The sequence below is a fragment of the Equus quagga genome, chromosome 1 (assembly GCF_021613505.1).
Source record: "Equus quagga isolate Etosha38 chromosome 1, UCLA_HA_Equagga_1.0, whole genome shotgun sequence".
Classification (NCBI taxonomy): Eukaryota; Metazoa; Chordata; class Mammalia; order Perissodactyla; family Equidae; genus Equus; species Equus quagga.
In genome coordinates, this window is record NC_060267.1 from 90,593,640 (window position 1) to 90,621,086 (window position 27,447).

The 27,447-nt window shown below is 41.9% G+C and overlaps 1 protein-coding gene across 2 annotated transcripts in view; it reads left to right on the forward strand.

The window, feature by feature from the left end:
• The window catches only part of GPR107 (G protein-coupled receptor 107), a 70,706-nt gene that overhangs the window by 7,848 nt on the left and 35,411 nt on the right, over positions 1 to 27,447 (forward strand). For both annotated transcript variants that reach the window (XR_006889442.1, XM_046667458.1), the window contains exons 2-10: positions 12,999 to 13,121; positions 13,443 to 13,493; positions 13,742 to 13,821; positions 14,838 to 14,977; positions 17,029 to 17,066; positions 18,644 to 18,700; positions 22,602 to 22,712; positions 23,061 to 23,194; positions 27,127 to 27,202. Coding sequence is in view for 1 of the 2 variants with exons in the window: in XM_046667458.1 (XP_046523414.1) it covers positions 12,999 to 13,121; positions 13,443 to 13,493; positions 13,742 to 13,821; positions 14,838 to 14,977; positions 17,029 to 17,066; positions 18,644 to 18,700; positions 22,602 to 22,712; positions 23,061 to 23,194; positions 27,127 to 27,202 (810 nt within the window). In the remaining variant the exon portion in view is untranslated. The remainder of the gene's footprint in view (positions 1 to 12,998; positions 13,122 to 13,442; positions 13,494 to 13,741; positions 13,822 to 14,837; positions 14,978 to 17,028; positions 17,067 to 18,643; positions 18,701 to 22,601; positions 22,713 to 23,060; positions 23,195 to 27,126; positions 27,203 to 27,447) is intronic.

The following is a 27,447-nucleotide window of genomic DNA, read 5'->3' on the forward strand; positions in this document are numbered from 1 at the left end:
GCATAGGTGTATATGAGCATGTAGTATGCTTTTTCTAGTCATTACTCTTTGGTGGCGTGTGTGCCAGTTTGCTTTCTTCTGAGAATACTGGTGTAGAGTAATCAAATATTGATTGCTGAGGTTTCTTAATAAAACACCCCTGGAAAATTCCAATAATTATTTTGTCTTTTTTTCCACTTTTATTTCCCCTTGCCCTTCCACTGCTGCTGTTATGGATTTTTGCTGCTGCTGTTTTTATCCCCGGTGCACAAGGGTAAACCTGTGGTTTACTCTTTTATTAACTAGGGGGAAAAAAGTTGGGATCAAGAAAGATTGTCTATGCATTAGGTTTTCCTTTGCTTCATCTCTTTGGTTGAAGAAGAATAGCATGAATATGGCCAGGTGATTAAGCACTAGGAGTCTTCAGTGTAAATGATTGAGAACATGGATGTATGTACTGGGTTGACTGGTGTCCCTCCAAAATTAATGTCCACCCAGAATCTCAGGATGTGGCCTTATTTGGAAATAGGGTCTTTGCAGCTGTAAATAATGAAGATTAGGTCATACTGGGTCAGGCTGGGTCCTAATTCAGTATGACCAGTGTCCTTCTCAGAAGAGGAGGCGCACAGAGAGGGAGGAAGGCCGTGTGAGATTGGATTGCTGCAGCTGCGAACCGGGAACCCTGAGGATTGCAAGCAACCGCCAGGAACTCGGAAGAGGCAAGGAAGGGTTTTTTTCCCTCGAGGCTTCAGAGGGAGCATGGCCTTGCCGACACCTTGATTTTGGACTTCTAGCCTCCAGAACTGGGAGAGAATAAGTTTCTGTTGTTGTAAGCCACGCGGTCTGTGAGTGTTTGTTATAACAGCCCTGGGAAACTAATGCAATAGGTATATGATAACCTCACTTCGAAGCTCCACCTTCATAGCAACGTGTTGCTACTCTGTTTCCGAGTGATAGCGTTCAGAGAATGTCTTCAGCAGAGCAGTGATGTCTGTAAGTAGATGAATCAGATCCCCTTTGCACAAATACTCTGGAATCACTGCCAGTAGATCAGGATCCGCCTGATCACACCAGCCTTACTTGGTAAATCTTCCTTGACCAGTGGCTACAGCCCCACTGCACGGACTGCTTTGTGAATTCCACCCCCTGCCCCTGAAGAAGTATCTGGAAAGTTTTGGGAAATTAGAAGAGGATCTTCCTCACACCTGCTGTGCCTCCGCTCAGGTCCACTGACTCTTAGCTGGTCCATCCTGTAAAACCTCAAACCCTTCCTAGGCATGCCTCCAAAACTGTGATCAGTGTGTAAAATCAGTGTTTGCTGCAACTGGGTGGACTCACAGGTTAGCCGGGTCTGTCCAGAATCTCGCCCAGGGTGGTGCAGAAAAGCATGCAGTGTGCTCTCGCGACAGTATGAGGTCAGGCCCAGCCCCTTGGCCTTGTGAGCGTGGAGAAGAGCTTGGTCGAGGCAGCCAACAGCTCACCCAAGGCAACTCAGAGTGAGGAGAGGAAGGGAGCTGGGGGGAGTGCAACACGGAGGGAGATGCTGTTGACTCATTCAGTGTTGTTTGAAATCTTTCGTCCCTCTTAAGTATGCTACCGTAACTCTAGCGCATGAGACTGCTGTGGACACAGAAAGGTTGAGACCGCTGGCTCGGTGACGACTGTTCTGTGCTCACTTGGGGGAAATGAGGTTTTCTACAGAAGCTAAATTTTTTTTTTTTTAGATTGGCACCTGCACTAACATCTGTTGCCAGTCTTTTCTTCTTCTTCTCCCTCCAAAGCCCCCCTGTACATACTTGCATATTCTAGCTGTGAGTGCCTCTGGTTGTGCTATGTGGGACCCTGCCTCAGCACAGCCTGATGAGCGGTGCGATGTCCACGCCCAGATCCGAACCTGCGAAACCCTGGGCCGCTGAAGCAGAGCGTGCGAACTTAACCAGTCGGCCACGGGGCTGGCCCCTGAATCTAAATTTGAAGTGATGGTAATAGCTACTTATTATTAAAGCATCTATTATAGGCCAGAGACTATGCTAAATATTTGATATTTTTTATTCACTGACTCCTCATAGCAGGCCTTTGAGATAAATGTTATTATCTCTGCTTTATGAATTAGGAAAACAGAACTTGGGTTACATAAGTAGAGTTGGAATTTGAACCCAGGATCCGTGCTCTTTCCATCTTACCACTTGCACTGAGCGAGCAGCCCTCAGTGACTGTCAAGGAGGCGAACCCTGATCGCCAGGACCCTAGACTTCTGTGCTTTGCATTTTCTGTCAGCTTTTTGTAGCTCTTCTCTTTCCTCATATGCTTAGCTGTCAGATTTTTGTTTCATGAGTGAATTTTACCTGATTCCTTTTGTGAGTTGCTGTCTGTATGCGGTGAGCCAAGAATCAATATTAAGCTTACGGTGGTGTCTCCTACCAGGAGTAGTAGGCAGTCAACAAGTGGTAGATGATACTGTTGTTGCTTCTCTGTGATAGTGGAGAAGCTGATCGTGGGCACTTAAAGGCACTTTTGCTTACTTTTCGGGTCTGCTGTTTATATTAATCAGAGGTCACAAACTTCGATGCTCGTAGAAGCCAGGTAGATGCCAAGTGAGCTGGCTCCGTGAGACAGCAGGGCACGCCCGCGGCAGAACAAACGCATGCCCCTTCTGCAGGTGGCTGCTGCCCTGCTGCAGCGGACGGTTGCTGTGTTGGAATGTGGCCTAGACATGCTGGATCTTCTGGTTCTTTTTCTTCCTTCCTTTCTTTCTTTTTTAAGAATAACTAGAAATTCAGACTTTTATGTGAAATTAACTAGCAATGGATTCAAGTTAAAAAACAAAAACAAAACACTGTGTTGGCCAGATAAAACACATTTTGTGGGCCAGTACAGTCTGTAGACTGCCAGCTGGTGAGCTGTTGAAAATAAAGAAGTGGCCAGGTAGGTGACCTTCAGCCAGCTCACTTAAGTGGTGTGTTTATTTTCTCAAGTTCCGTTTATGAGAAAACTAAAGTGAAGTATCATTACTCCACGTGCTCTATTTGAAAGCAGTTTAATATGAAGTTGTTGGGCAAATCAAAGTAAAAGCATTTCTTATGTTTTAGTATTTAGTTAAAAGACCAGAATTGTCAGTATAAAACAACTGTTTTTAAAGTGGGGAAAGAGGAGAAAGTACACCAAAATAGTAGTTGTCTTTAGGCGTTGTGATTATGGGAATGCTTATTTCCTCTGCAGATCAGCCCTTTCCTCTGAGCTCTAGACAAGTATGTCCAACTGCCTGCCCCCCCCGCCCCCCGTTCCATTCAGATGTCTCGTAAGCACCTCTGTGTGTTGAAATTCAGCTTGTCCTGCCACTCCCTTCACCCCCAACCTATATACTTCTCCTGAAGATTTCCTTTTCTTAGTAGCTGGGACCACTAGCTACTCATTTTCTCAAGCCAGAGTCTGTTATTCTTAACTTCTCATCACCAAGTTCCACAGATGGGTGTTTTAAATAGCTCCCCAGATCCGTTCACTGCTCTGTCATCACCACTGTCACTCTTTGGTCCAGGCCATCCTTGTATCTCTTGGAGCAGTGTGGTCTCCTCACACCTGGGGTCCCAGTGTTACTCCAGTTCATATTTTCTTTTGTAGCTGGAATGATCTCCCTAAAAGCCAACTCCAGTCATGTCACTCCCCTTTTAAGCCCATTGGTGGCACCCTGTTTGCCTTAGGGGAGAGTTCACAGTCCTTAATGAGGCTGCCCAGCTTTCTGTGAGGCAGCCTCCTCTCGTCCCATTGCCCGTCCTTTCTTTAGTTTTTTAGTTCATGCGTGTGCATCTTGGTGAATTTTTTTATGACTGAACATACCCATGTGACCAGCACTCAGGTCAAGAAACAGGACATTACTAGCACCCTAGAAGCCCTCCTAGCTCTCCATTCCAGTCACCAGAAGGCCCGAAATTACACACATCTCAATAAGGAGGAGGAGAGAGGTCTTGCCTTCCTCGGTTTCATATCATAAGGCAATGTGATAATACTGGGAATCAAGCGGATCAATGGGACAGAATAGGAAGCACACACCAGAGACTTCTGGCTTCATGAGGATGGGCTAAGCATCTATTGCTTACCTCTGGAGCATCACAGAGCAGTGGAAGTTAGGACAGATTGCTCTGGAGTAGTCTCAGGACAACTGGCTTCCCATATGGAGGGAAAAAAAAGAAACAGCTACCTTCCTCACACCTTACACAAAAATATATTCCAGGTGGATTAAAGACCAAAATGTAAAAACAACTCTAAAATTAGATGTATATTTTTGTGTAATTTTATATAAATTTATATTTAAGAATTTATATGTATATATAATATATTTATATACCCTTGATCCCCAGACAAATATGTGTAAGAAGATATGTACAAGGATCATAATAGCTTTCATACAGTTTTGTCATACCAAAAGATCGGAAATTCCCTGAGCACACAGGATGGGGAAATGGATATATTGTGATGTACATGTGATGGAACACAAGCAGATACATGAGGAACTGGAGCATTAAGTGTATCAGCGCAGGTCCTCAAAGAGTGCAGTGTCTCTGAAAATGCGAGTTGTGGAACTGTACATGCAATATGACACAATTTATCCACAATTTTAAAACACAGAATGATACTGTGTGATGTTTATGGATATATCTAGTAAAAGTAATTTAAAAAGGAAAAAGCAGAAAACCACCTAACCAATTAATGAATGTGGGAGGGATGACGGAGGGAATAGGATTCGGCAGAGATACAAGGCGCTTCACTTTGTCACTAACGTTTTATTGTTTCCCTCCTCTCCTCTCTCCCTTCCTGTGGATCTGAAGCAACTGTGATAGAGACATTTGATAATTCCGGAGTGGGTGAATGGATATTGGTTGTCGTTTGTTTAACTTTGCTACGACTAGAAGGGTTGTGAGCCTCCTGAGAGCAAGGGCTCGCTTGCCCTGGTGACCATTGAGTGCACAGTGCCTGACACATAGTGGGGATTCAGTCTGTCTCTGTTGAATGAGGGAATGAATGCGTTTCTGTCTTCCAGTTTTTCTAAAATGAGCACTTATTACTGACAAAGTGTTGTTGCCGTGTTTCTATAAACAGGAATTCTCTGCACTTGGGTGATGGGCTTGTGTGTACTCAGGACATGGCTGATCCTGTTATAGATGCCACCAAACAGCGAGAGTATACATTATGGTTTAGTTTATACTTTTCCAGCTAATATGATCTTTCGTTTGCTTAGTCCCACCTAAGAGCTACAATGACTGAAAAATGTGGTTTAAATTTTCTTCGATGTGAAAGGAAAAGACCAAACTGTTATTGTAAGTTATCGCAGAGGGTGAGGATGCAGCTCCTCTCCTGTCCTTTTTTAGTTATGTTTTCTGTGAGCGGGTACAAGTTTTATCATCAGAATAAACAAGTGATATATGTCTATTTTTAGAGATTTTGTTTTTCCTTTTTCTCCCCAAAGCCCCCCTGTACATAGTTGCATATTTTAGTTGTGGGTCCTTCTGGTTGTGGCATGTGGGACGCCGCCTCAGCGTGGCCTGATGAGCGGTGCCATGTCCGCGCCCAGGATCCGAACCAGTGAAACCCTGGGCCGCCGCAGCGGAGCGCGTGAACTTGGCCACGGGGCCGGCCCCCAACAAGTAATATTAAAATAAAACAGATTAGAGGGAAAATCTCCAAATTCTGAATGGTTTTCACAAAGTGAAATAGGGGTGACTTTTTTTCACTTTGGTTCTTTTTTCCCTAATGTAGTTGTCACTTATAATTTTTAAAAGTTAAATTTGATTATAAAAACTATCCTACATTTCACTCTAAGAAGTCAAATAAAAATGATTTTTTTGAATATAATACTTCATTTTCAGAGGCATAGTTTGTAGAAAACCAAAAAGGTTTTTGGATGGATAAAGTACAGATTAGAACACTGGTTATAATTGCCTTTCATATGTGTTTGAAGGAGTAAAAGAGTATTTAGTATGTGCCAGGTAACTGCTTTCTGGTGAGCTGAAAGCTTTCCTGATACAAGGGTGCTCAGGCGTGTTCGGCGTCCTTCCCCCACCCCGCCCCTCGAGTGGATTCCTCGGAGTGGATTCCTCGGAGTGGCCCGCTGTGCCCGCGTAGTGTGTCCTTCCGCGTCTCCCGCCGTAACTTTAATCACCTTCATAAACGCCTTCCCCACATGTAGGTTTCTTTCTCTTTTCTTTTTCTGTTATAGTCACACTTTATAAAATGGAAGTCAGCTCAGGTTATGTGCAGAGCTTTTCAGTGACTTCTGAGCCCAAGTCCGGCCATACTGGCCTCCTGTAGTCCTCAATCCACGGAGCACGGTTCCACTTTTGGGGGGCATTCCTTGGTGCCAGGCCTGGAGTGCCCTTCCTCCTGACGTCTGTGTGGCGGTTGCCCACACTCCTCTCTGCTCGGAGCTGCCTGCTTGGTGGCGCCTGCTCCGACCACCCTGGTTGAGGTGGCAGCGCTCCCCACCCTCCTCGGCTCGTTTCCCGGCGTGATTTCTCTGTAGACTCCTCGCCATCCAATAGACCACGTCGTCCACTGTTATTTGTTCTTATCTGTCTCCACTGGAATATAAGCTCAATCAGGCAGGAATTTTTGTTCATTTTATTTAGTGCTCCGTTCTCAAACTTAGAGCAAGGCCTGTCGGTACTCAGTGAATACTTGCTGAATGAATCAGTTTGTCTTTTTCATTTATTATCTTGTGGATATTTAAAAGATGTTAGTGTATGTAGGCCTACTTATTACTTCTTTTTTTTTTAAAGATTTTATTTTTTTTCCTTTTTCTCCCCAAAGCCCCCCAGTACATAGTTGTATATTCTTTGTTGTGAGTCCTTCTAGTTGTGGCACATGGGACGCTGCCTCAGCGTGGTTTGATGAGCAGTGCCATGTCCGCGCCAGGATTCGAACCAACGAAACACTGGGCCGCCTGCAGCGGAGTGCACGAACTTAACTACTCGGCCACGGGGCCAGCCCCCCTACTTATTACTTCTTAACCACTACAATAATACTCCATTGTGAGGAGGACTCATGACTTATAAAAATCATTCTTTTGTTGATGAAAATTTATATTGCCTTTTTATTGCTTGATTTTAGCTATTATACTAAGGCTGCTGTGAATATTCTTGTACATATATCTTTGTGTATCGGCTTTAGTATTTCTGTGGGGTAGATTCCTAGGCGTGGGATTACTTTAAGTGGAGGGTACCAAATAGCCCTCTATAAGGGTTTAATCAGTTTACACTCCCACCGGTAGGACATGCGAGTGTTGAGTGTTCATTTAGCCACATGCTGCACAACATAGCACATTTTAGGTCTTCTGTCATCCTGATAGGAAAAAGGTGACATCTTGTTTTAAGTTGACCCTTGATGAGGTTCAGGATCTCAGCATGTTTATTAGCCTCCTGTTGTCTTTTAATTTCAGATTTACTCTATAAACCAGAAATTTTAGGAAAACTTATTTCAGTAAGAGTTTACTTCTCAGTACGTATGTGTTCTTAAATGCTGAGAAAGCTTTTGTGGTGGTAAAAAGAAAGTTGCATGCAAACAGAAAACAGGAAGAAGCGAACAAAATTGCATCCATAATTAAGACCTGAAACTACACATTTTAATTAAACTTTTGGGTAAAATTTTGGTTTAGAATTTTGAAATCTTAAAAGGAAATTTTAATTTAACATAATAGTTTATGGAAAATACAAACGAATCTTTCAGAATAATCTGAAATAATCCAGAATAATCTGCTGGTGCCGCCATTTCTCTAATGATAGGTTAGGTATCCAGCACAGTAATTCAGACTGCTTCTTCCTCCTCAAGTTAATGCTGATTTCCTTGTTTTGGATAAATGCTTTTGAGATTGTAATTGTGTTAGAGCCAATTGTGTTTCCACTGATTTCAGATAATAAAAGTCTACTAGAAAAGCTAGGAAAAATTACAAAGTTTTACAACCAGCCCTGTGAATATGAACCTGGAAACAGTCCTGTGTTTTATGTTCCTGTGACCTTGACTTCTCATGGATGAACAATCTCCTTTAATTAACTTGATAAGTAGTTTACTGTGATTAGGAATATAGCATGTTATTAGGGTTATGTTTTTTTAAAAAGCCTTTGTCAGATACACACTGAAAGATTAACAGATGAAATGATAAAATAGCTGGGATTTGCTTCTAAATAATTGAGATTGGGGCTGGGGAGGAGTGTAGAGGAATAAAATTGACCACAAGTAGATAGTTTGAAATTTTCTATAATAAAAAATTTAAAAGCAAACAAAAGATACACCATTTATTTGGTTGTAAAAAGTATGAGGTGGTTAAGACCAGAGGTTTGGGGTTTAAACAAACCTAAGTTGGAGTACTGGCTCTGCCACCTACTAACAGTATGATTTTAAGCGGTTTTTACTGCTCTGAGCCTCTGTTTCCTCATCTATAAAATGGGCATATCAACACCTGCCTCAGAGTGTTGTAAGAAGAATGAATGGTAATACATAAAGCTCCTCTTAGCACAGTACTAAATTCCAGGTCAAGTGCTTGCAATCTCTGAAATCCGTGAGGAAACAGACAGACTTTACTGCTGTCAATACTGATGGAAATGGTAGGTGGTTGTTGAAATGTAGTTAAATCTTCATTGCTGTGTCTGCTGTTGTCCTCCTCACCCTACTTGGCGGCTCCTTGCGTGTGCCTCCTTTTGCTTGGTCACCTTGCCATCAAGAGACTGACATCACTGCCCCTTCTAGGAGAGTATCTGGAGGGAGAGAGATGAGTGCTGAGGTTTCTTCTCCCCTCCTCCCACCCCGTCCCCAGATGCTGGCTGAAGCACCCCGGCACAGGACTTGCAAAGTGGCTGGGGCACTTGGCCCAGAGCGCCCAGATCTCTGACTTCCCCGTGGTGGAAGGAAAGGTTCCCTTGTTCCTGGACAGTTAGGACTGGCTGTTGGGATTTTTTCTGGGACTGAGTATTTTTCACCTCTTGGGCCTCAGCTGTTAGTGGTGTTTTGTAAATATTGGTTTATTTACATTGAATTGAATCGAATAAAGTTGAGTGGGTGATTACAATGTATGACCTTCCTGGTCCCTTCTAGTCTCAAAATTTCTATGTCTATATGATTTGTATAATGAGATACAGTTTACAAAGTCACTTCCATATGTATCTTAGTTGATATTGTGACATAATAGCTTAAAATGGAGATGGGGGTTAGGTTAGGTGAGGGTCCTGCGGATATTGCTGGCAAATGGTAATACTTAAAGAAAAAAATGATTGATTTTTCTGTAATTATAAATTAATACATGACTTGTTATAAATTTAGAAAATACAGAAAAATGTAAAGAAAAAATTGTTACCCACCATCCCACTGGCACTAACATTTTTAGAGCTGGTGAGTTTCTCTCAAATATTTTATAAATATGTAAATAAGTGTAAATATATATGCCTTTTAATTTTTTAAAAACAAATTTAGCTCTTACTGTATATAGATTGGATTTGGTTCTTCGCATTTAATATTTTTTCCAGCTTTAATGAGGTATAATTGACAAATAAAAATTGTATTTAAGATGTACAGTGTGGTGTTTTGATTTATATATACATTGCGAAATGATTACCACCATCAAGCCAATTCATGTATCCATTACCTCACATAGCTACTTTCTTTTCTTTTTGGTGAGAACAGTTAAGGTCTACTCTCCAAGCAAATTTCAAATATACTATACAGTATTGCTAGATCTCCAGAACTTACTCATCCTGCATATCTGAAACTTTGTACACTTTGACCATCTGTCCATTTCCCTCCACGCGCCCACCCCCAGCCCTTGGTAACCATCATTCTGCACTCTGCTTCTAAGAAATCAACATTTTTAGATTCCACATATAAGTGAGATCATGCAGTATTTGTCTTTCTGTGTCTGGCTTATTGCACTTAAGATGATGTTCTCCAGGTTAATCCGTGTCGTCGAAAAAGAGAAGATTTCCTTCTTCTTTGAAGGCTGAATGATAGTCCTTTGTGTGTGTGTGTATCACATTTTCTTTATCCATTCATTTGTTGGCACCACTTATGTTTTCTCCGGATCTTGGCTGTTGTGAATAGTGCTGCAACAAATGTGGGAATGCAGCTATTTCTTCGAGATGACAATTTTGTTTCCTGTGGATATATACTCAGAAGTGGGATTGCTGGATCATGTGGTAGTTCTAGTTTTAATTTTTTTCCAAACATAGGATTTATTTATTTGGGTTTTTTTGGTGAGATCCATTTGCCCTGAGCTAACGTCCGTTGCCAATCTTCCTCAATTTTTGCTTGAGGGAGATTAGCCCTGAGCTCACATCTGTGCCAGTCTTCCTCTATTTTGTATATGGGGATGCCTCCACAGCATGGCTGATGAGTGGACTAGGTCTGCGCCTGGGATCTACGGCCGTGCTGAAGCAGAGCGCAGGGAACTTTAACCGCACAGCCACGGGCCCGGCCCCTCATTTTTAATTTTTTGAAGAACCTCCGTATTGTTTTCTGTAATAGTTGGTCCATTTACATTCCCACCAACAGTGTACAAGAGTTCTCTGTTTCTCCATGTTCTCATCAACGCTTGTTCTCTTTTGACTTTTTGATAATAGCCATTTTAACAGGAGTGAGGTGATATCTCATCATGGTTTTAATTTGCATTTCTATAATAATTAGTGATGTTGAACACCTTTTCATACACCTGTTGGCCATTTTTATGTCTTCTTTTGAGAAATATCTGTTCAGATCCTTTGCCCATTTTTTAATTAGGTTATTTGTTTTCTTGCTGTTTAGTTGTTTGAGTTCCTTGTGTATTTGTATATTAACCCCTTATCAGATATATGGTTTGCAAATATTTTTTCTCATTCCATGGATTGTCTCTTCACTCTGTTGATTGTTTCTTTTGCTGTTCACAGGCTTTTTAGTTTGATGCAATCTTGTTTGTCTATTTTACCTCTGTTGCCTGTGCTTTTTTGGTTTCTGTCCTAAAAACCTTTGCCCATACCAATGTCAAGCTTTTTTCCTATGTTTTCTTCTAGTAGTTTTCCAGTTTCAGACCTTACATTTAAGTCTTTAATCCATTTTGAGTTGAGTTTTGTATATGGTGTGAGATGAGGGTCCAGTTTCATTCTTCTGCATGTGGATATCCAGTTTTCCCAATGCTGCTTACTGAACAGACTATTGTTTCCCCATTGTGTGTTCTTGGCACCTTTGTCGAAGATCAGTTGACGGTATATGTGTGGATTTATTTCTGGACTCTATTCTGTTCCATTGGTCTGTATGTCTGTTTTTATGCCAGTACCATATTGTTTTGGTTACTGGAGCTTTGTAAGATAGTTTGAAATCAGGTAATGTGATACCTCCAGCTTCGTTCTTCTTATTCAAGATTGCTTTGGCTGTTTGGTGTCTTTCACAGTTTCATATAAATTTAGGATTGTTTTTTCTAGTTCTGTGAAAAATGCCATTGGAATTTTGATAGGGAGTACATTGACTCCGTAGATCGCTTTGGGTAGTGTGGACATTTTAACAGTATTAATGCCTTCAACCCATGAATACAGGTTATCTTTTCCATCATTTGTATCTGCAGTTTCTTTCATCAGTGTGTTTGTAGTTTTCAGTGTATAGATCTTTCACCTCCTTGGTTAAATTTATTCCTGAATATTTTCCTGGGTTCTTGATGCTAGTGTAAATGGGATCTTTTTGTTTGTTTGTTTCTCTTTGGGATATTTTGATGCAATCAAAATATTGTTGTTGTTAGTGTATAGAAATGTCACTTTTTTTGTATGTTGATTTTCATATCATACAACCTTACTGAATTTGTTTATTCTAACAGGTTCTTAGTGGAGTCTTTAGTATTTTCTATATTTAAGATCATCTCATGTACAAACAGAGACGTTTTTGCTTCTTCCTTCCCAGTTTGGATGCCTCTTATTTCTTTTTCTTGCCTAATTACTCTAGCTAGAACTTCCAGTACTATGTTGAATAGGAATGATGAGAGTGGGCATCCGTCTTGTTCATGGTGTTAGAGGAAAGACTTTCAGCTTTTCACTGTTAAGTATTATGTTAGCTGTGGGTTTGTCATATTTGGCCTGTATTATGTTGAGGTACATTCCTTCTATACCTAATTTGTTGAGAGTCTTTATCATGAAAGGATGTTGTATTTTGTCAGGTGCTTTTTCTGAGTCTGTTGAAATGATCTTTGGATTTTTCCCTTCATTTGGTTAAGTGATGTATCACATTTATTGATTTGCATATGTTAAACCATCCTTGCATCCCAGGGATAAATCCCACTTGATTGTGGTGTATGATCTTTTAATGTGCTATTGAATTCGGTTTGCTAGTATTTTGTTGAGGATTTTTGCATCTTTGTTCATCAGGGATATTGGCTTGTAATTTTCTTTTCTTGTAGTGTCCTTATCTGGCTTTGCTATCCAGATAATACTGGTCTTATAAAATGAGTTTGGAAGTGTTCCCTCCTCTTCAATTTTTTGGAAGAGTTTGAGAAGGATTGGCATTAACTTTGCCTTAACTGTTTGCTTACTGATTCAATCTCCTGACTTGTCAGTGGTCTGTTCAGATTTTCTGTTTCTTCATGATTCAGTCTTGGTAGATTGTATGTTTCTAGGAATTTGTCCATTTCTTCTAGGTTATCCAACTTGCATTTCATATTATATCCTGATCATTTTCCCATATTAAGGGACAGTCGTATGAAAATGGCTTTCACAGCAGATCTGTGTTGAAGTCTCAGCCTTACCACTTATCGTCTGCCTGGCTTGGGTCATTCGTCTCACCTCTGAGCTAGTGTTTTCATCCCTGTCGTGGGGATACTACTCTTAACCACACCGGGCTGAGTGAGGCTTAGGTATCATGGGAAAGCCCTTGGCACATAACCTGGTTCTTGGTAAGTGCTGAGCATATGGAAACATTGGTTAGCTAGCAGGAAACTAGATACTATAGTTCTTCAAGCAAATGAATAGGTTAAGTAATCAAATTAACTTCTCCATATTACTAATTCCACTACTGCATATCTTTTTTAGGACGATGTGAGGCATAAGGTTCATCTGAACACCTTTGGATTCTTCAAGGATGGGTACATGGTGGTTACTGTCAGTAGCCTTTCAGTGAACGTGCCTGAAGGAGCCGCAGACAAGGAGCCCGTTGTAAGTGCCTTTCTTGGAGGTCGAGGCCTTTGCCCTTTTTCGTTCCTTAGGTGAGAGCTCCTCCCCATACTTTAAGATGAAGTATCGGAATGCACAGAAAATTTACCTTGTGAGCAGGCATCAGATAGTTTTACTTTTAACACTGAAGTTGTAATTCTTGAATAATTTTAGTAATTAGTGATGCTTCTTACGAAATGAATGCTAAGAAAACCGAGAGGAGGCCAAACCAAAAGCGTCAGCTTTTCTTCTCTCAAAGTAGGAAAGGTCTGGACGCTAGGGTATCAGGGAGATACTTACCTCTACTCTTTTTACCCTTTTTAGATTGGATTCACCCTGGACCGCACAAAGAATGATGGATTTTCTTCTTACCTGGTGAGCTTAAATGCCTGACCTGATCACTCCCTTCCCTTGAGCCCAGGACACTGGGTGGGAACAGGCTGCTCCTTTTGGTGCTGTTCTCCTGAGGTGGTGGCTGCTCTGACTTCCAGGCGTCTCTGAGCACCAGCAGTTGTGTTTGGAATGGAGGCTGGGCCACTTGTTTGCCTTGTTCCCGAGAACTTTTTGTTCTCGTTCTAGTGTGAATGTCTAAGATGATGTACAGTTGGCTCTTCCTTTCTCAGGATGAAGATGTGCATTACTGCATTTTAAGGCAGCAGGTTGTCTCTGTCACCCTTCTAGTCGTAGACATCTCCAAGAGTGAGTAAGTAATTCTAACGTTCCTTCACTTCCATCCTAGAGTAAAGTGAGAGGGCCTTTGGTAGCTAAGCTAGTTTATTGAGTGTCTGCCATGTGCCAAATACTGTGCTGAGTGGTGGAGATTAGAACCAAGATGAGGGAGACAGAGGTCTGGTCCTTGAGGAGCTTGTAGGTTAATGAGGGAGACAGAAGAGCAGTGCAGATGATCACATCAAAAGAGAAGGAGTAAGGCAGAGAAGCCGTGGAACTGTGAAAGAAAAGGGAAGGCTTCAGTAAGTGTTGACCCAACCGGCCTTCTCGTGCACAGACTTTACCAGATGAATGAGAAAGGTAGAGCATTTCAGGCCGAGGGAGCATTCTCTACAAAGGCGGAGTAGTGTGAAATACCCTGGTATGTTCAGTGAAGTGAGTTCTTTATTCACATGCAGCTGAGGGAAAGAGGGGAAGGCTTCTCCCAGTCAGAACTAGAAGTGCTTCCCTTCAGCTGGGTCGTGTCAGCTGTGGGCACATGTCCACTCAGGCATGGAAACTCCCTGGCCCCTTCTCGGGCGGGACGGGTCTGTTACGAAGGGAGAAGGGAAGAAGTGCATGTTAGGCAGGCTGCTTCTGGTGCCCACTGCCCCTCACGTGTTCCCCTAGACTTCACTTTAATGTCTTCTTGGTTTTTTTATGTCTTGTTCCATTTCCCTTGTATGCCAATTTGTTGAACACATTACGGATACTTGGGGGGAAATATGTACATCAGCATCATATGGTTGCTGAGAACTTAAGCTTTACAGTGAGACTGCCTGGGTCCTTGCCCAGCTACTTACTAACTGACTACTCTGGGCACGTATGCAGCCTTTCTGAGCGTCCACTTCAGCATCTGTAAAATGCGTGTAATAGAATCTACACCACAGGACATTGTCAGGACTCCGTGAGATGATGGCTTTAGAGCTTGAAACAGTGCCTAACAGGCAACAGTTAAATGGCCATAAGCATTACTGTCAACTGTTTTCCTTCTGTCGTATTTAAATATAGAGTGAAAATACGATCTCCACCAGACACTGATACCCAGTTACCAAAGATCATCTTGAGCAAGGATGAGAAAGTCGTTGGCCAGAGCCAGGAGCCTGGTGTTCCCCCAGTCTCGGCAGGCAACCAGACTCAGAAAAAACAAGGTAAACTGCCGAGTGGAAACCAGCATTTTCTTCACTGTCTTGCTTCTGTTGATTCTTTTTTGTTCCTAAGTAAAAACAAACATGATCTTAGCCTTATTTTATGTTGGAAGTTATACAAAAATATATGACCATTAAAGAAAAATGTGGAAATTATGAGGAAGATGGAAAAAGAACAGTCGTTTCTCCTTACTCCCAGTGTTAGAATTTTGGTAATTTATGTTTCCTTCTAAGTTTGTAACATTTGATTTTAAAAATTTAGTCATATTTATAATTTTATAAGCATCCCCATTCACTTAACTTTAAGATGTTTCATACTCATCAGATATCCCATTAAATGGGTAGTGTAATTTGCTCAACCTTTCCCCTTAAGGAGACATATTTCTATTTTGATGCTATTATAAATACTGCTGCATTGGGCTTCTTTATTTGTAGAACTTTTTTCATGTATACAGAGCTTTCTTTTTTCTTTTGAGGAAGATTAGCCCTGAGCTAACTGCTGCTAATCCTCCTGTTTTTGCTGAGGAAGGCTGGCCCTGAGCTAACATCCATGCCCATCTTCCTCTACTTTATATGTGGGATGCCTACCACAGCATGGCGTTTGCCAAGTGGTGCCATGTCCGCACTCGGGATCTGAACCAGTGAACCCCAGGCCACTGAAGGGGAATGTGCACACTTAACTCCTGCGCCACCGGGCCGGCCCCCATAGAACTTTCTTTAAGATGGTTTCCCAGAAATAGAATATCTGGTTCACAGGATATTAATACTTTTGAGAATATATCTGATACATAGTTTTAATTCCTTTCCATATGAGTTGAGTAGATTCATACTCCTATTGGAAACATGTAGAAATAGTGCCTGCATCACCAAGTCCTGGCCAGTCCTGGGTTTGGAGGTTTTTTCCCTTAAATCTTAAAGTGAAAGGCAAAAAGGTCTTCTTTTTGTATTCACTGTTATCATTGAGGCTGCACTTTTTCCCCATACGTTGATTAGCCAATTTACATTTATCACTTCTTTTATTAACTGTCAGGTTTGTCTAATAATTTATATGACTTCTTTAAAAATAATTTACTATTTATTGTATTATTTACACATATTTTTCCTCAGTCTGTCAAAACTCTAACCTAAATTAAAAGACTTACAGGAATATTGCGTTTGTGTGGTGGTGTAATTTAATGCCAGTGCACCATCTCCTTTTCCAGGTTCCTCATGCTCACACAACCATTCCCTGAGCGGAAAATACAGTCTTGTGTCACTTAACGACAGGGATGTGTTCTGAGAAATGCGTCATCAGGCGATTTCATCATTGTGCGAACATCGTAGAGTGTACTTACTTACACACACCTAGATGGTACAGCTACTGCACACCCAGGCTGTATGGTACTGAGCTTATGGGACCTCCATTGTATATGTGGTCCACCGTTGACTGAAACGTCATTGTGTGGTGTATAACTATATTCTTTTCCATTATTTATTCCAAAACTCTATTCCTTCCTGCAGGGAGCTTGAGATCCTGTCTTTCTCATGAAGAGTATCTTAAGTAAAAATAAGGGACAGATGCCCTCTCTGTTCCTTGAAAGAAGCCGTTAGCAATCTTAACACTCCTTGCTATGGAAAAAAGTATGCGTTATGCTAATAGTATTTGCTGTTTATTTTTTCCATGTATGTAAATAAGTCTCGTATGTTATATAAATATTTTAAATAATGATCTGTTTACAAATGTAATTACTTAGAAAATAAGGAAAGTCACTCCATGTGGCATCACTGGCAATAACATACACTAGATTATTCAGAGATGAATTCCCCTGTTTGTACTAAATATTATCATTTTTAGATAGCATTTATAGTATAGCAAGTTGCAATTTGCCGCTTCTGCAGCTCCGGATTGTTTTGGGTTCTGAGGAGACGGTAGCTTACAAGATAGCACATGGCCTCACCTTTTTGTTTCTTTGAATTCTTTGATATGAGACAAGCTAGAGTCTCATAAAATGACACTGTGATGTACATATGAGCTGAATCATGCAATAACATCTTTTGAATGTTTCTGCTTCTAGACAGTGGAAAGTTTACAAGAAGTACAGTGGATTCAAAGGTAAGAACTAACCACCCACTTGTGCTCAGCTTTCCTGGATATACATGTATGTATGTATATGTGTGTACATATGAATATATTTATGGACGTAAGTATGTATATATATTCATCCCTAATCCACAGGGAGTTGCCTTATGTCTGGGGAGATAGCATTGACACACTGAAACAATTTCAAAGTAAAATTGGGTGCCGAATTGTACAGCACTTAGTGTGACAGGGTGAGCTAGTGAGGGGAGAGGAAAGTGAGCTATCTGGAGAGCTTCTTGAAGGAAGTGTCAGCACGGCTGAAGTTTGGTGGACTTATTTGGAGAAGAGGAGAAGAAAGGGGATGAAGACTGTCGCGAGCAAAGACTGGAAGTGGAAACGAGCATGACAAGTACTGGCCACTGGGCTGTGTGAAGTAAAAGGTACATATTTGGGAGTAGAAGAGGGATCTTGGATAATATAGGGCCATACATTTGAAGGTATTGATGCATAGAAGTAGGAAGTCATCGTGTCTTCTTGATCAGAAAGAAATGTGATGAATGTAGTGTCTCAGGAAGATCATCGTTCTGAGTGTAACGTGCAGGGTAGCCTTGGAGAGGAAGACAGTGGAATTAGGGGACCCAGGAGGGCTGTGGTTGTGATGACACAGGTTTGGGGTGAGGAGGATCTGACCCAGAGCTGAGACTTGGGGTGTGAAATAAGGGAGCAGGCTGGGGGTAGTTGGGGCTAGTGGAGGGTAAGAGGAGAGGCAGACTTTTTTTGCAGAGGGGTAGGTAGGAGAAACAGCAGAAGGAAAAACTGGGGAGGTTTGGGTTTGGGATGTATTGATTTTTCATTGGGGGGGCATCCAAATGGCAGTATTTTATTTTGTTTTGTTTTAATAGTTTTACTGAAGTATAATTGAATAGAGTAAACTGCACATATTTAAAGTGACGATTTGATAAGCTTTGATGTGTACATCTGTGAAACCATCACCACAGTCAGGATGGTGAACATATCCATCACCCCAAAAGTTTCTCCTGCCCCTTGGTCATCCTTTTGCCTCCAAGCAACCACTGATCTATCACTACACATTCATTTTATAGAACTTTATATAAATGAATTATGCAGTATGTGCTGTTTTTTGTCTTCTTTCATTCAGTGTAATTATTTTGAGTTCGTCCACGTTGTTGCATGTATGAATAGTTCATTCTTTTCATTACTTAGTATCAGTCCATTGTGTAAGTGGCAATATGTTGATCCTGTGAGATTGGGAACAGAGTCCAGGTGATGTGTCGGGGTGTGAGCTGGGTGGGCATCCTTCATCCTGCTGAGGCTGTAAGAGTAGAGAAGGGCTCCAGCAGGCAGACTGCGGGGGAGGGCAGGGCCTAGGGGGTTATTGCAGAGGAAAGGAAATGGCTGAAGAGACATCACCATTCTCTGAGGACGGAGATTTTAAGCATCTTGAAAAGATGGTGAATTTTATTTTCAGAGAGCTTTTGAAGGTCAGCAAATTTAGAGTTTAAGAAGAATGTGTTTTGTGTCTTTTTTATTTCTATTAGCATACTTTTTCTGCCGGTGTCTTCCTAAAACAGGATGTTATGTCTTTTTAGGCAACAGGAGAGAATTCCTTTTCTATTCATAATAAGGGTGGAGCAGTTTCATTTCAGGTATGTGTTCTCTGAGTAAAGCTTCATAGACTTTATCTCTACCATGTAAAAGGGTGTATTTTTTAAGGGATTTTGAATTTAGGAATAATAATGTAGGCCTGCTGTGTGTCAGTCGTTGAATATAGTAGCTCTCTCCCTAACAACCGAAAGGTGGCTATTGTGACCACCACTTATCAAATCAGAAGCTCTGAGATGAATAACTTTGTGAGTGTCTAGTGTCAGTGACAAGGCCAGATTCCAACCCAGTTCTGCCTGGCTGCCCACAACTCTGCCTCTCTGAATCCCGTGCTGCCTCTCGTTCAGAGTGGGCCGGAAGCCCAGAATTCTGTGTCTCAAAGAACCATTGGTGACCACTAGGGTGGTGATGTAGTTTTAGAGATGCTCTCACTGCAACTCGGAGGCCTGGAGTGACCCGCTTGGCTGTCGCGGTTATTAGCTGCACGTGAGTGCTTATGGCAGCATCACAGCCTGTGTACAGGTAGGACATTGGCCTGGATCTCAGAATCCACTTCCCAGCTGTTGACCTTGGACAACTCACTTAACTTCTGAACCTTGCTCTTCAATCATCTAAAAATGAAAAATGATGGCATTTATCTCAGGGTTGTTCTATCATTTTTTTAAAAAGGAAAGTGCTATGTAAAGTACTATACAAATAATTTTTTACCGTTAGTTTGTAAGAGTCACTGCCTCTTTTCTAACCGGTTTTCATTAGTTGAGGTATAATTTGCTTAGAGCGAAATGCACAGGTCTTAAGTATAGAGTTTGATCAGTGTCGACAAATTCAGGCCCCCATGTTTCCCACTATCAAGAGTCTCTGTGTTTTATCACCTCAGAAAGGCCCCCCAGCCCTGCATCCGCTGTTCTCATTTCTTACACCATAGATTACTTTGCCTATCTGACAATGTTTCTATGTTCTTTAAGTTCAGTAACTATTGGTATTGATAGCTCACTGAGAGCTTGTGGGGTGCTCGTCTGCTCTGAGCCCTCAGCAGCTTCCCATCTGTCTCAGAGGGAAAGGCACGTCCTCTCAGTGTCTCCAGGCCCACGTGGTCTGGCTGCTGTCATCTCTTGCCCCTCAGCCCCTCTTTCTCCCTGCCTTGCTCACTCTGCTTCAACCACACAGGCCACCCTGCTGCTCCTAGACAGGATCGAGCCTGAGGCTCTGCTCCAGCTGTCCCCGCTGGCAGGAACGCTATTCTCTCGGAATCCATGTGATTAGTTTCTTTCTCCTTCAAGTCTTTGTTCAAATGGCACCTTCTCAACAAGGCTTCCTCCAAGCGCCCTGTTTTAAATGGAGCCCACTCCCCTTTCCCCCACCCTCCGCTCTGTTTTTTCCCTCACACTTCTTTCCATGCTGTATATTTTACTCATTTATTGTGTTTATTGACTGTCCCTCCCTTTGGAAGGTAACCATAAGATCAGGGATTTTTATCTGTTTTATTACTGATGTCTGTGAAATTCCTAAGCTTGCTCCCGGCCCACAATAGGCTCTCCGTGAGTAATTTTGGAGATGAATGAAAGAATGCCAGGCCTTGTGCTAAGTACTTCTACATTATCATTATCTCAGTTCGTCCCCCAACAACTCTAGGAAGTAGGTACTGTTATTATCCGCCTTTCACAGATGAAGAAACTGAGGCTCAGAGAGGTTAAGTAACTTGCCCAAGGGGAGGATTCAAACCCAGGTTTGTCTTACTCCAAGGCCCATGTGTTTAACCACTTTGCTTTACTACCTCCTTAAGAAAATACGAAAGGTACTTTTCTCTCTTCTTTCCCTCACTTTAAAATGCTTGTTAATAAAAGAAGTTTTTTGAATGTTTTTTAAAAAGGCTTTTTTAAAGAAATCACAAAAGGAAATCGTTATAGGATATACACATTTGCCAGTTACTGATGCTTGGTGTCGGGGTGAGTGTGGAGGGGATAGCAGCATATGTGACGATGAAGAACATTGGCTGAAACAGCTAGTTTGTAGGGTTCTTGGGATGCATCAAACAGGCAGTGGACAGACAGCTTGCCTTTTCTCTGGCTCCCCCTCCTTGTAAAGAAGTCAGAAGGCGACTCCTTACTATTTTGTGACCAAGGATCTGCCCAGTTTTGAACAGTGTGATCATTCTGAGCTTTTCTGCCCCATTCACGGGGTAGCTGTGATAGTTCATCTCCCTAAAGCAGGAAAGGGACTGTCAGGGCTTGTTCCAACTCTAAGATTGACATATTTGCTTTATTTTGTTTTGTTTCGTTCCTTTTTTTTTTTTGAGGAAGATTAGCCCTGAGCTAACATGTGCCGCCAATCCTCTTTTTGCTGAGGCAGACTGGCCCTGAGCTAACATCCATGCCTACCTTCCTCTACTTTATATGTGGGACGCCTGCCACAGCATGGCTTGCCAAGTGGTGCCATGTCTGCAGCCGGGATCCGAACCAGCGAACCCCGGGCTGCAGAACGGAACATGCAACCTTAACCGCTGTGCCCCCTGGCCAGCCCCTGTTTCGGTTTTTTCTTTAAAGGTCAGCTGCCTACTCTGATCTACCATGATGACTCTGTTGATGTTTTTTTTTTATTATTTCTTAGAAACTTCATATGAGTCTTACTTTTGGAATTAAAAGTTACTGATATGTTTAGAAAAGTTTTCTAAAGATTTTATTTTTTTCTTTTTCTCCCCAAAGCTCCCTAGTACATAGTTGTGTATTTTTAGTCGTGGGTCCTTCTAGTTGTGGCATGTGGGACGCCGCCTCAGCGTGGCTTGATGAGCGGTGCCGTGTCCACACCCAGGATTTGGACCGGCAAAACCCTGGGCCGCTGCAGCAGAGCACACAAACTTAACCACTCAGCCACGGGGCCAGCCCCTAAAAAGTTTTCCTTTTCTGGCTACCTTGCGTGTCCCAAAATACACGCTCTCACATTTAGGACAGGGTGTAACAGATTAATAATTTCAGCTTGAATATTCTTGGTCTTTTGTTTCCATCTTCTTGTCAGATGTTTCTTTTTTCCCCGTCTTTTTTAATTGCGATGTATAGTATACACACAGAAGCGTATATAGTACTTATGTTGAGTACAAATAATTATGATCACCTTTGTAACTGTCCCCTAGGACAAGAACTAGAAGAGTGCTGGCACCCTGGAACGCCTGTGTGTACCTTACATCCTTCCCAACTCTAGAGTAGCCCTATCATGAAGAATGCTATCATAATCATCTCCACACTTTTCTTTATGTTTACCATCTATACATGTAGCCCTAAACAATATATTTTAGGCTTATATTAAAATTTTCTCTAGAATTGACCAAGGAGTCACATTCTGTGATCTTATATATATAAGGTTTTTTGATTGACATTAAACTTCATTTGAACACATGAAATATATGAAAAACATGGAGAAATGTTTAAATGTAGAAAATGTAGCCTCAATCGCTGTTGTCTAAAACCATAGGTGTGAATTCTGATGAGGGAACATTGGTCCTTTTCCTTTTCAAGTATCAGATGAACCTCCTTTATTTCTCAGGAGTATTTTTTTACCTGAAAAGCAAAGTAATATGTTGTCTTGGAAACTAGATAACTGCATTCTAGGTTATCTCTGCAGACTTCTGTGAAAACCCATCGCTGATGGATAGATACATGATAAAGCAAGTATAGTAGAATATTACTGGTTGAATCTAGGTAGTGGGTGTATAGGTATTCACTGTATAATTCTGTCAACTTTTCTGTTAGCTTGAAAATTGTTAGAACAAAATATTGGGAGGGAATCAGAGAGTAAGAAAATATCTGTTTAAATTCTGCTCTGGGAGAATTTGAGTAATTTAAGTAGTCTATCTTTATATTCTTCTGTCTATAGTGTTCATGATTTATTTCTAAGATTTAAAAATTTAGCTGAGGATTTGAGTACCCTTAAATTTTTTTTCTTCACTTACAGTTTTTCTTTAACATCAGCACCAATGACCAAGAAGGCCTCTACAGTCTGTATTTTCATAAATGCCTTACAAAAGAAGTTTCATCTCATAGCAAGTTTTCATTCAACCTTGATGTGAGTACCATATGGAGTGTGTCCCACATAGATTTTGTCAGCTGTGTAAAATGGGAGGCATTTATTTCTCTATAAGAATAGATTTTAAGAACACTTAAGCAGAGTAAGAGAAAAATGTGGCCAGAATAACGTCTCTGCCAGTGGGCAGGATACTTCAGCAGAAGATTCGTAAATAAGAAAATGTAAAGCAATTTAGGGTGTGTTTACACTTCAGCCTGTGAGTTAAGAATGAGCTTATTTTCTGCTGGTACTCACTTTCTTAAGCTTAAGTGTAGCAGCTAAGATTACATACAAGTTGCTGGATATGTGATGATCTGTTCCTGAAAATTGATTTCATGTTGGTTTCAGATTGAGATCACAGAGAAGAACCCTGACAGCTACCTCTCAGCAGGAGAGACCCCTCTCCCTAAATTATACATTTCTATGGCCTTTTTCTTTTTCCTTTCTGGGACCATCTGGATTCACATCCTTCGAAAACGACGGTAAATTATTACTTCCTTGAGCTCTTCAACTTAGAGTGTGTTGGGATTTGTATAATTTCACCTTTTGCTGGCTTCTGAACCTGGAAGGAATTGGCACTGGCCTATTCCTCAAACCAGCCTTGCAGTGAGGGAGGCGTTTGCATGCCCTGCTGTTTACTTCCCATTGCTTTGTTTAGAAAGCAAATCCAAATATTTCAATAACGTACAAGGAAAGTAAAATGTATAAGTGAAGTGTTTCCATAGCAAAGACGCTGCAGTCCAGGACTCATAGTGAACACATTGGTCCCATTCTGGGCTGTTTGTTCTTAAGAGTTGATGAGTGACAATGACCCACTGCCTGGGTGAGAGCATGGCGTTGCTGCTTCGTGCTGAAGTCCTCAGCTCAGAGCCTGTCTGGGACAGATCCTCATCTCCAGAGGCTCCTCGCTGGGGAAGACCTCTTCAAAGGCCACCTGCCTGCCTCGTGGCCTTTCTTCTGAAACCCCTGAGGTTTTAACTTCCCGTACTGGGTTCTTGAGGGGAGCAGCTGCATATGTGTGGAGCTAGTGTTTAATTCTGTCTTCCTCCCCCCAAAATTGAGAACAAAATATTAATTTTCAGTTAAAGAATAGCGTGAAGCATTTATTATTAGTATAAGGCCCATAAACTGAGTAAATGATGGTATGTGAATATGGTATTGTAATATGGATTAATTTAAATTCGTCCAATAGTTAAGGACCCCCAAATATCAAATACCTCTTTCTCTGGAGCATTGGAGCAGAAATTAAGACCTCTTTAATCCCTGGTGGCCTGATTGCCTTCTAGGGGACATGCCCAGCCAGGGTATTGGGCTCTGCTGGGTGCACTTGCTCCTTCCTATTTGTTGTAATATCCTTTACACCCACCAGATGCAAAGACCTTCACAAATCAACAATCTTGTTGATTTGTGAAGGACCCTATGTAGTCGTGTTTGGACTGGTTGATCAGTCAGCCATTAATAAGAAAAAAAGAATCCTACAAATTCAGGTCAGAAAGGGTTTTTTTGTTTATTTTTTTAAAGAAAGTTTTGCTCTTGCACTTATTAGAAGAGTAAGAACTAGGAGTCAGACGCCTGATTTCCAGTGTGACCGAGCACTGTTAGCGCCCGTGTGCCCAGCTTCACTCTTAAGTGTGCTTTTCCTTGGCTGCCAAACCGGGACAGTGATAATTTCCCTTCTTCCTCTGAGAGCCTTAGATCCTTAGATTTTTTTTACGTAATTACCCCAAAATACTGTGTATGAGAGGGCTTTGCAAATCAGGGTGCTATGCAAATATGAGGTCCACGCAAAACAGCTTACTAGCCAGGTGTTCAGTGGTTTAATTTCCCTTTATTTACTGATGCAGCAGTCCTTGTCACTGATTCACTTATATATAATTGTGGCAACAGTTCTAAATCTGTGGTTAAATGAGACTGACCTACCTTGTACAAAATGTTCTAAACTCTCCTTGAAGTAGAGTATACATTCAGAAATATGTAACTTAAGCCCTCCGCCCATCCCCGTGTTTTTCCGGGAGTCCTACAGCCAGTTGTGTTGGGTTGGAAATTTGAGTCATGTAAAGGATGTGACCCCATGGCTGCCGGTACATTTCAGAGGCTCGTAGTCCCATAAAGCTGGAAGGAACTGAGAGACCTTTGCCTGGTTTTATTGAGGCCTTGAGAGAGGAAGTGAGAGACATGGCTAGTGTCACGTGACAGAGCTGGCACTGGAACCCAAATCTACTTGCGATGCATACATGGCTCCTCTCAACTCTGAGTTCTCTTGTGGGCCCCAGAACGTGGGGATGGGAATCCTGGGGATGTGGGAAGGGACAACAGGAAGCTAATAGTTTTGGAGTACCCACTCTCTGTGCTCAGCCACGTACTCGATGTTGGTTAGTTCAGCGAATCTTCCAGCAGCATCTTGAGGTTGGTGTTCCCTGTTTGCAGAGGAGGTCACTGAGGCTTAGAGAGATTAAGGTCATCAGGGTAGAACCAGTATTTGAGCCAGGTTGGTGTGGCTTCAGAGCTGTGTTCTTCCTGTCACATCCCTGCCCCAGCCGTGGATGTTTTAACTTGAACTGCAAGGTGAGGTTGCCAGGGGGTGTGGGTGTGCACCACTCTTGACACTGGGCGGTTTTGCACTCTGGTAAATCTCGCTGCTATTTAGGAGTGACAGACTACTCTGGCCTTGACTTCCTTTTTGACCTTCAAATGGGTGGGGACTAGAGCAGGAAAGTACCAGGGAGGAAACCAGCCCGGAAACTGAGTGTGCATCAGTCCATGCACGCCCTCCTCATCGTTCTGTGCAAGGCCCCCTCTCCTGCTTTATTTTCCCCCTCGTATCCTGTCCCCTCTCCCATTCCTTCCCATCCGTGGAGAGCCACTCACATGTGTTCAGTATGTGTTATTGGATATTTGTGTATTCTTAAAAATAAATAATGTTTGTTGGTGTTGTATGTATTTTTAATTTATATAAATTAAATATATATAGTAAAGACCTAAATCATGTAGATATAAGTATATCTACATAGACAGTATAGTGTAAACTATATAGTATAGTATACTACTAAACTATAGTATAGTATATACTATCTATGTAGATATTTTTCTTGTACATTTTTCACTCGTAATATCCTTTTTAAGGTCTAGTCATCTTGCTGTGTGTACATCTAGTCCATTCATTTTTAGTTACTCTCTAGCACCCATGGTATGCATCCCCACATTTTACTTATCCCTCCCTTTAATGGTGGACCCCTTGGTTGCCTCCATCTCCCTGCTTCCACAAACAGTGCTGTCACGACCCTCCCTCCCACCTGTCCCCTTATGGCTCTGTGCAACCTCTGAGGCACATTCCCAGAGGAGGTGTACTAGGTGTGGGGTAAACATGCATTTCATTTCATTCAGTGCCGCCAGCCTGCCTGCCTGTGTGCCCGTACCAGGTCACCCTTCTGCCCACAGGCCGAAAGGTCTTGTCTCCCTGCACACTCACCGATACCGACAGCTTATTTTTGCCAGTCTGATGGGTATAAATGGTACCTTATTTTATTTTGCATTTCTCTGAATATTAGGGATGTAAATCATCTTTGCAGGAAATTGTTAACCATTTGGGTTTTCCCTCTTGTGACTGCCTGTCTTCTTCGCATAGTTTTCTGTGCAGTTTTCTCTTTTTCTGGTTGCTTTGCATGCGTTTCTTGCATATTCTGGGTGTCAGTCCCTTGTCTTCTCCCAGTCTGTTAAACTTGTCTCTAGTAGTCGTTGTTGAATAAAAATCTTTCATGTTAGTGGAGTCAAAGCTAGCTAATTTCAGTCTTTTGAGCAGTGCCTCTTGGATCTTAAGAGCCCTGTTCCCACTTCAGGATCCCAAAATGTGGGGGTCCCCCTTTATGGAAGTGTGAAGTAGAGATCCAGCTTTCTTTCTATATCTAGGTTTGAGCTGAATTTTCCCTGTGCCGGTTATTAAACAGCCTGTTCTTTTCCCACTGATTTGGAGCTTTCCCTTTGGCCGTCCCTGCTGTGTGGTGCCAGTTCCCCTACAGCTGCACCTCATTGCCTCTGCTTTCTCAGGATTTCGTGTCGTTTTCACGGATCCATCCACCCCGCTCTTGCCTCTGTGGCCTTTTCAAGCTGGTTTTTGGGGAGGAAGCTGGCAACCTATTTCGATTTCCATCTTATCAGAACTCGGAACCCATCACATCTGGCTTCAGTGCATAGCTCTCAGTTCCCTTCACAACGTTAAATTGCATGTGAGGGATGACCTGAGGACTCCGTTTGAGGCCTTTTCTATTGGCAGAAGCTACTTTTTAAAAAGTCTTCATGTTTGTGATTTGCTTAGATTATATTTACTGTCTCCTTATAAATATATCTGATGCTTGGCACTCCAGCTGTCCTTTGGGTGAATGGAATATTCCTTTAATTCTTTTCTCTGTTTTTATAGGAATGATGTATTTAAAATTCACTGGTTGATGGCGGCCCTTCCCTTCACCAAGTCTCTTTCTCTGGTGTTCCATGCAGTATGTATTAGTATTTTGCAGTCATTCATGAAATGATGTACAATGTCTAGATGATTGGGAAAAATCAATTAGAAGAAAGGAGGCAGATCAGTGGGAAACAAAAGCGGAAAGAGTCCCTGTCTCACGAGCCTCCTTTGGTCTGGGAGGGACTGGCCTTGGGGGGACATCATCACAACCTCCTTAAGACTAGACCTAAGACATCTTTTGATATTACCTGCAGACCTGGAGCTTTCCTCCAACACTTG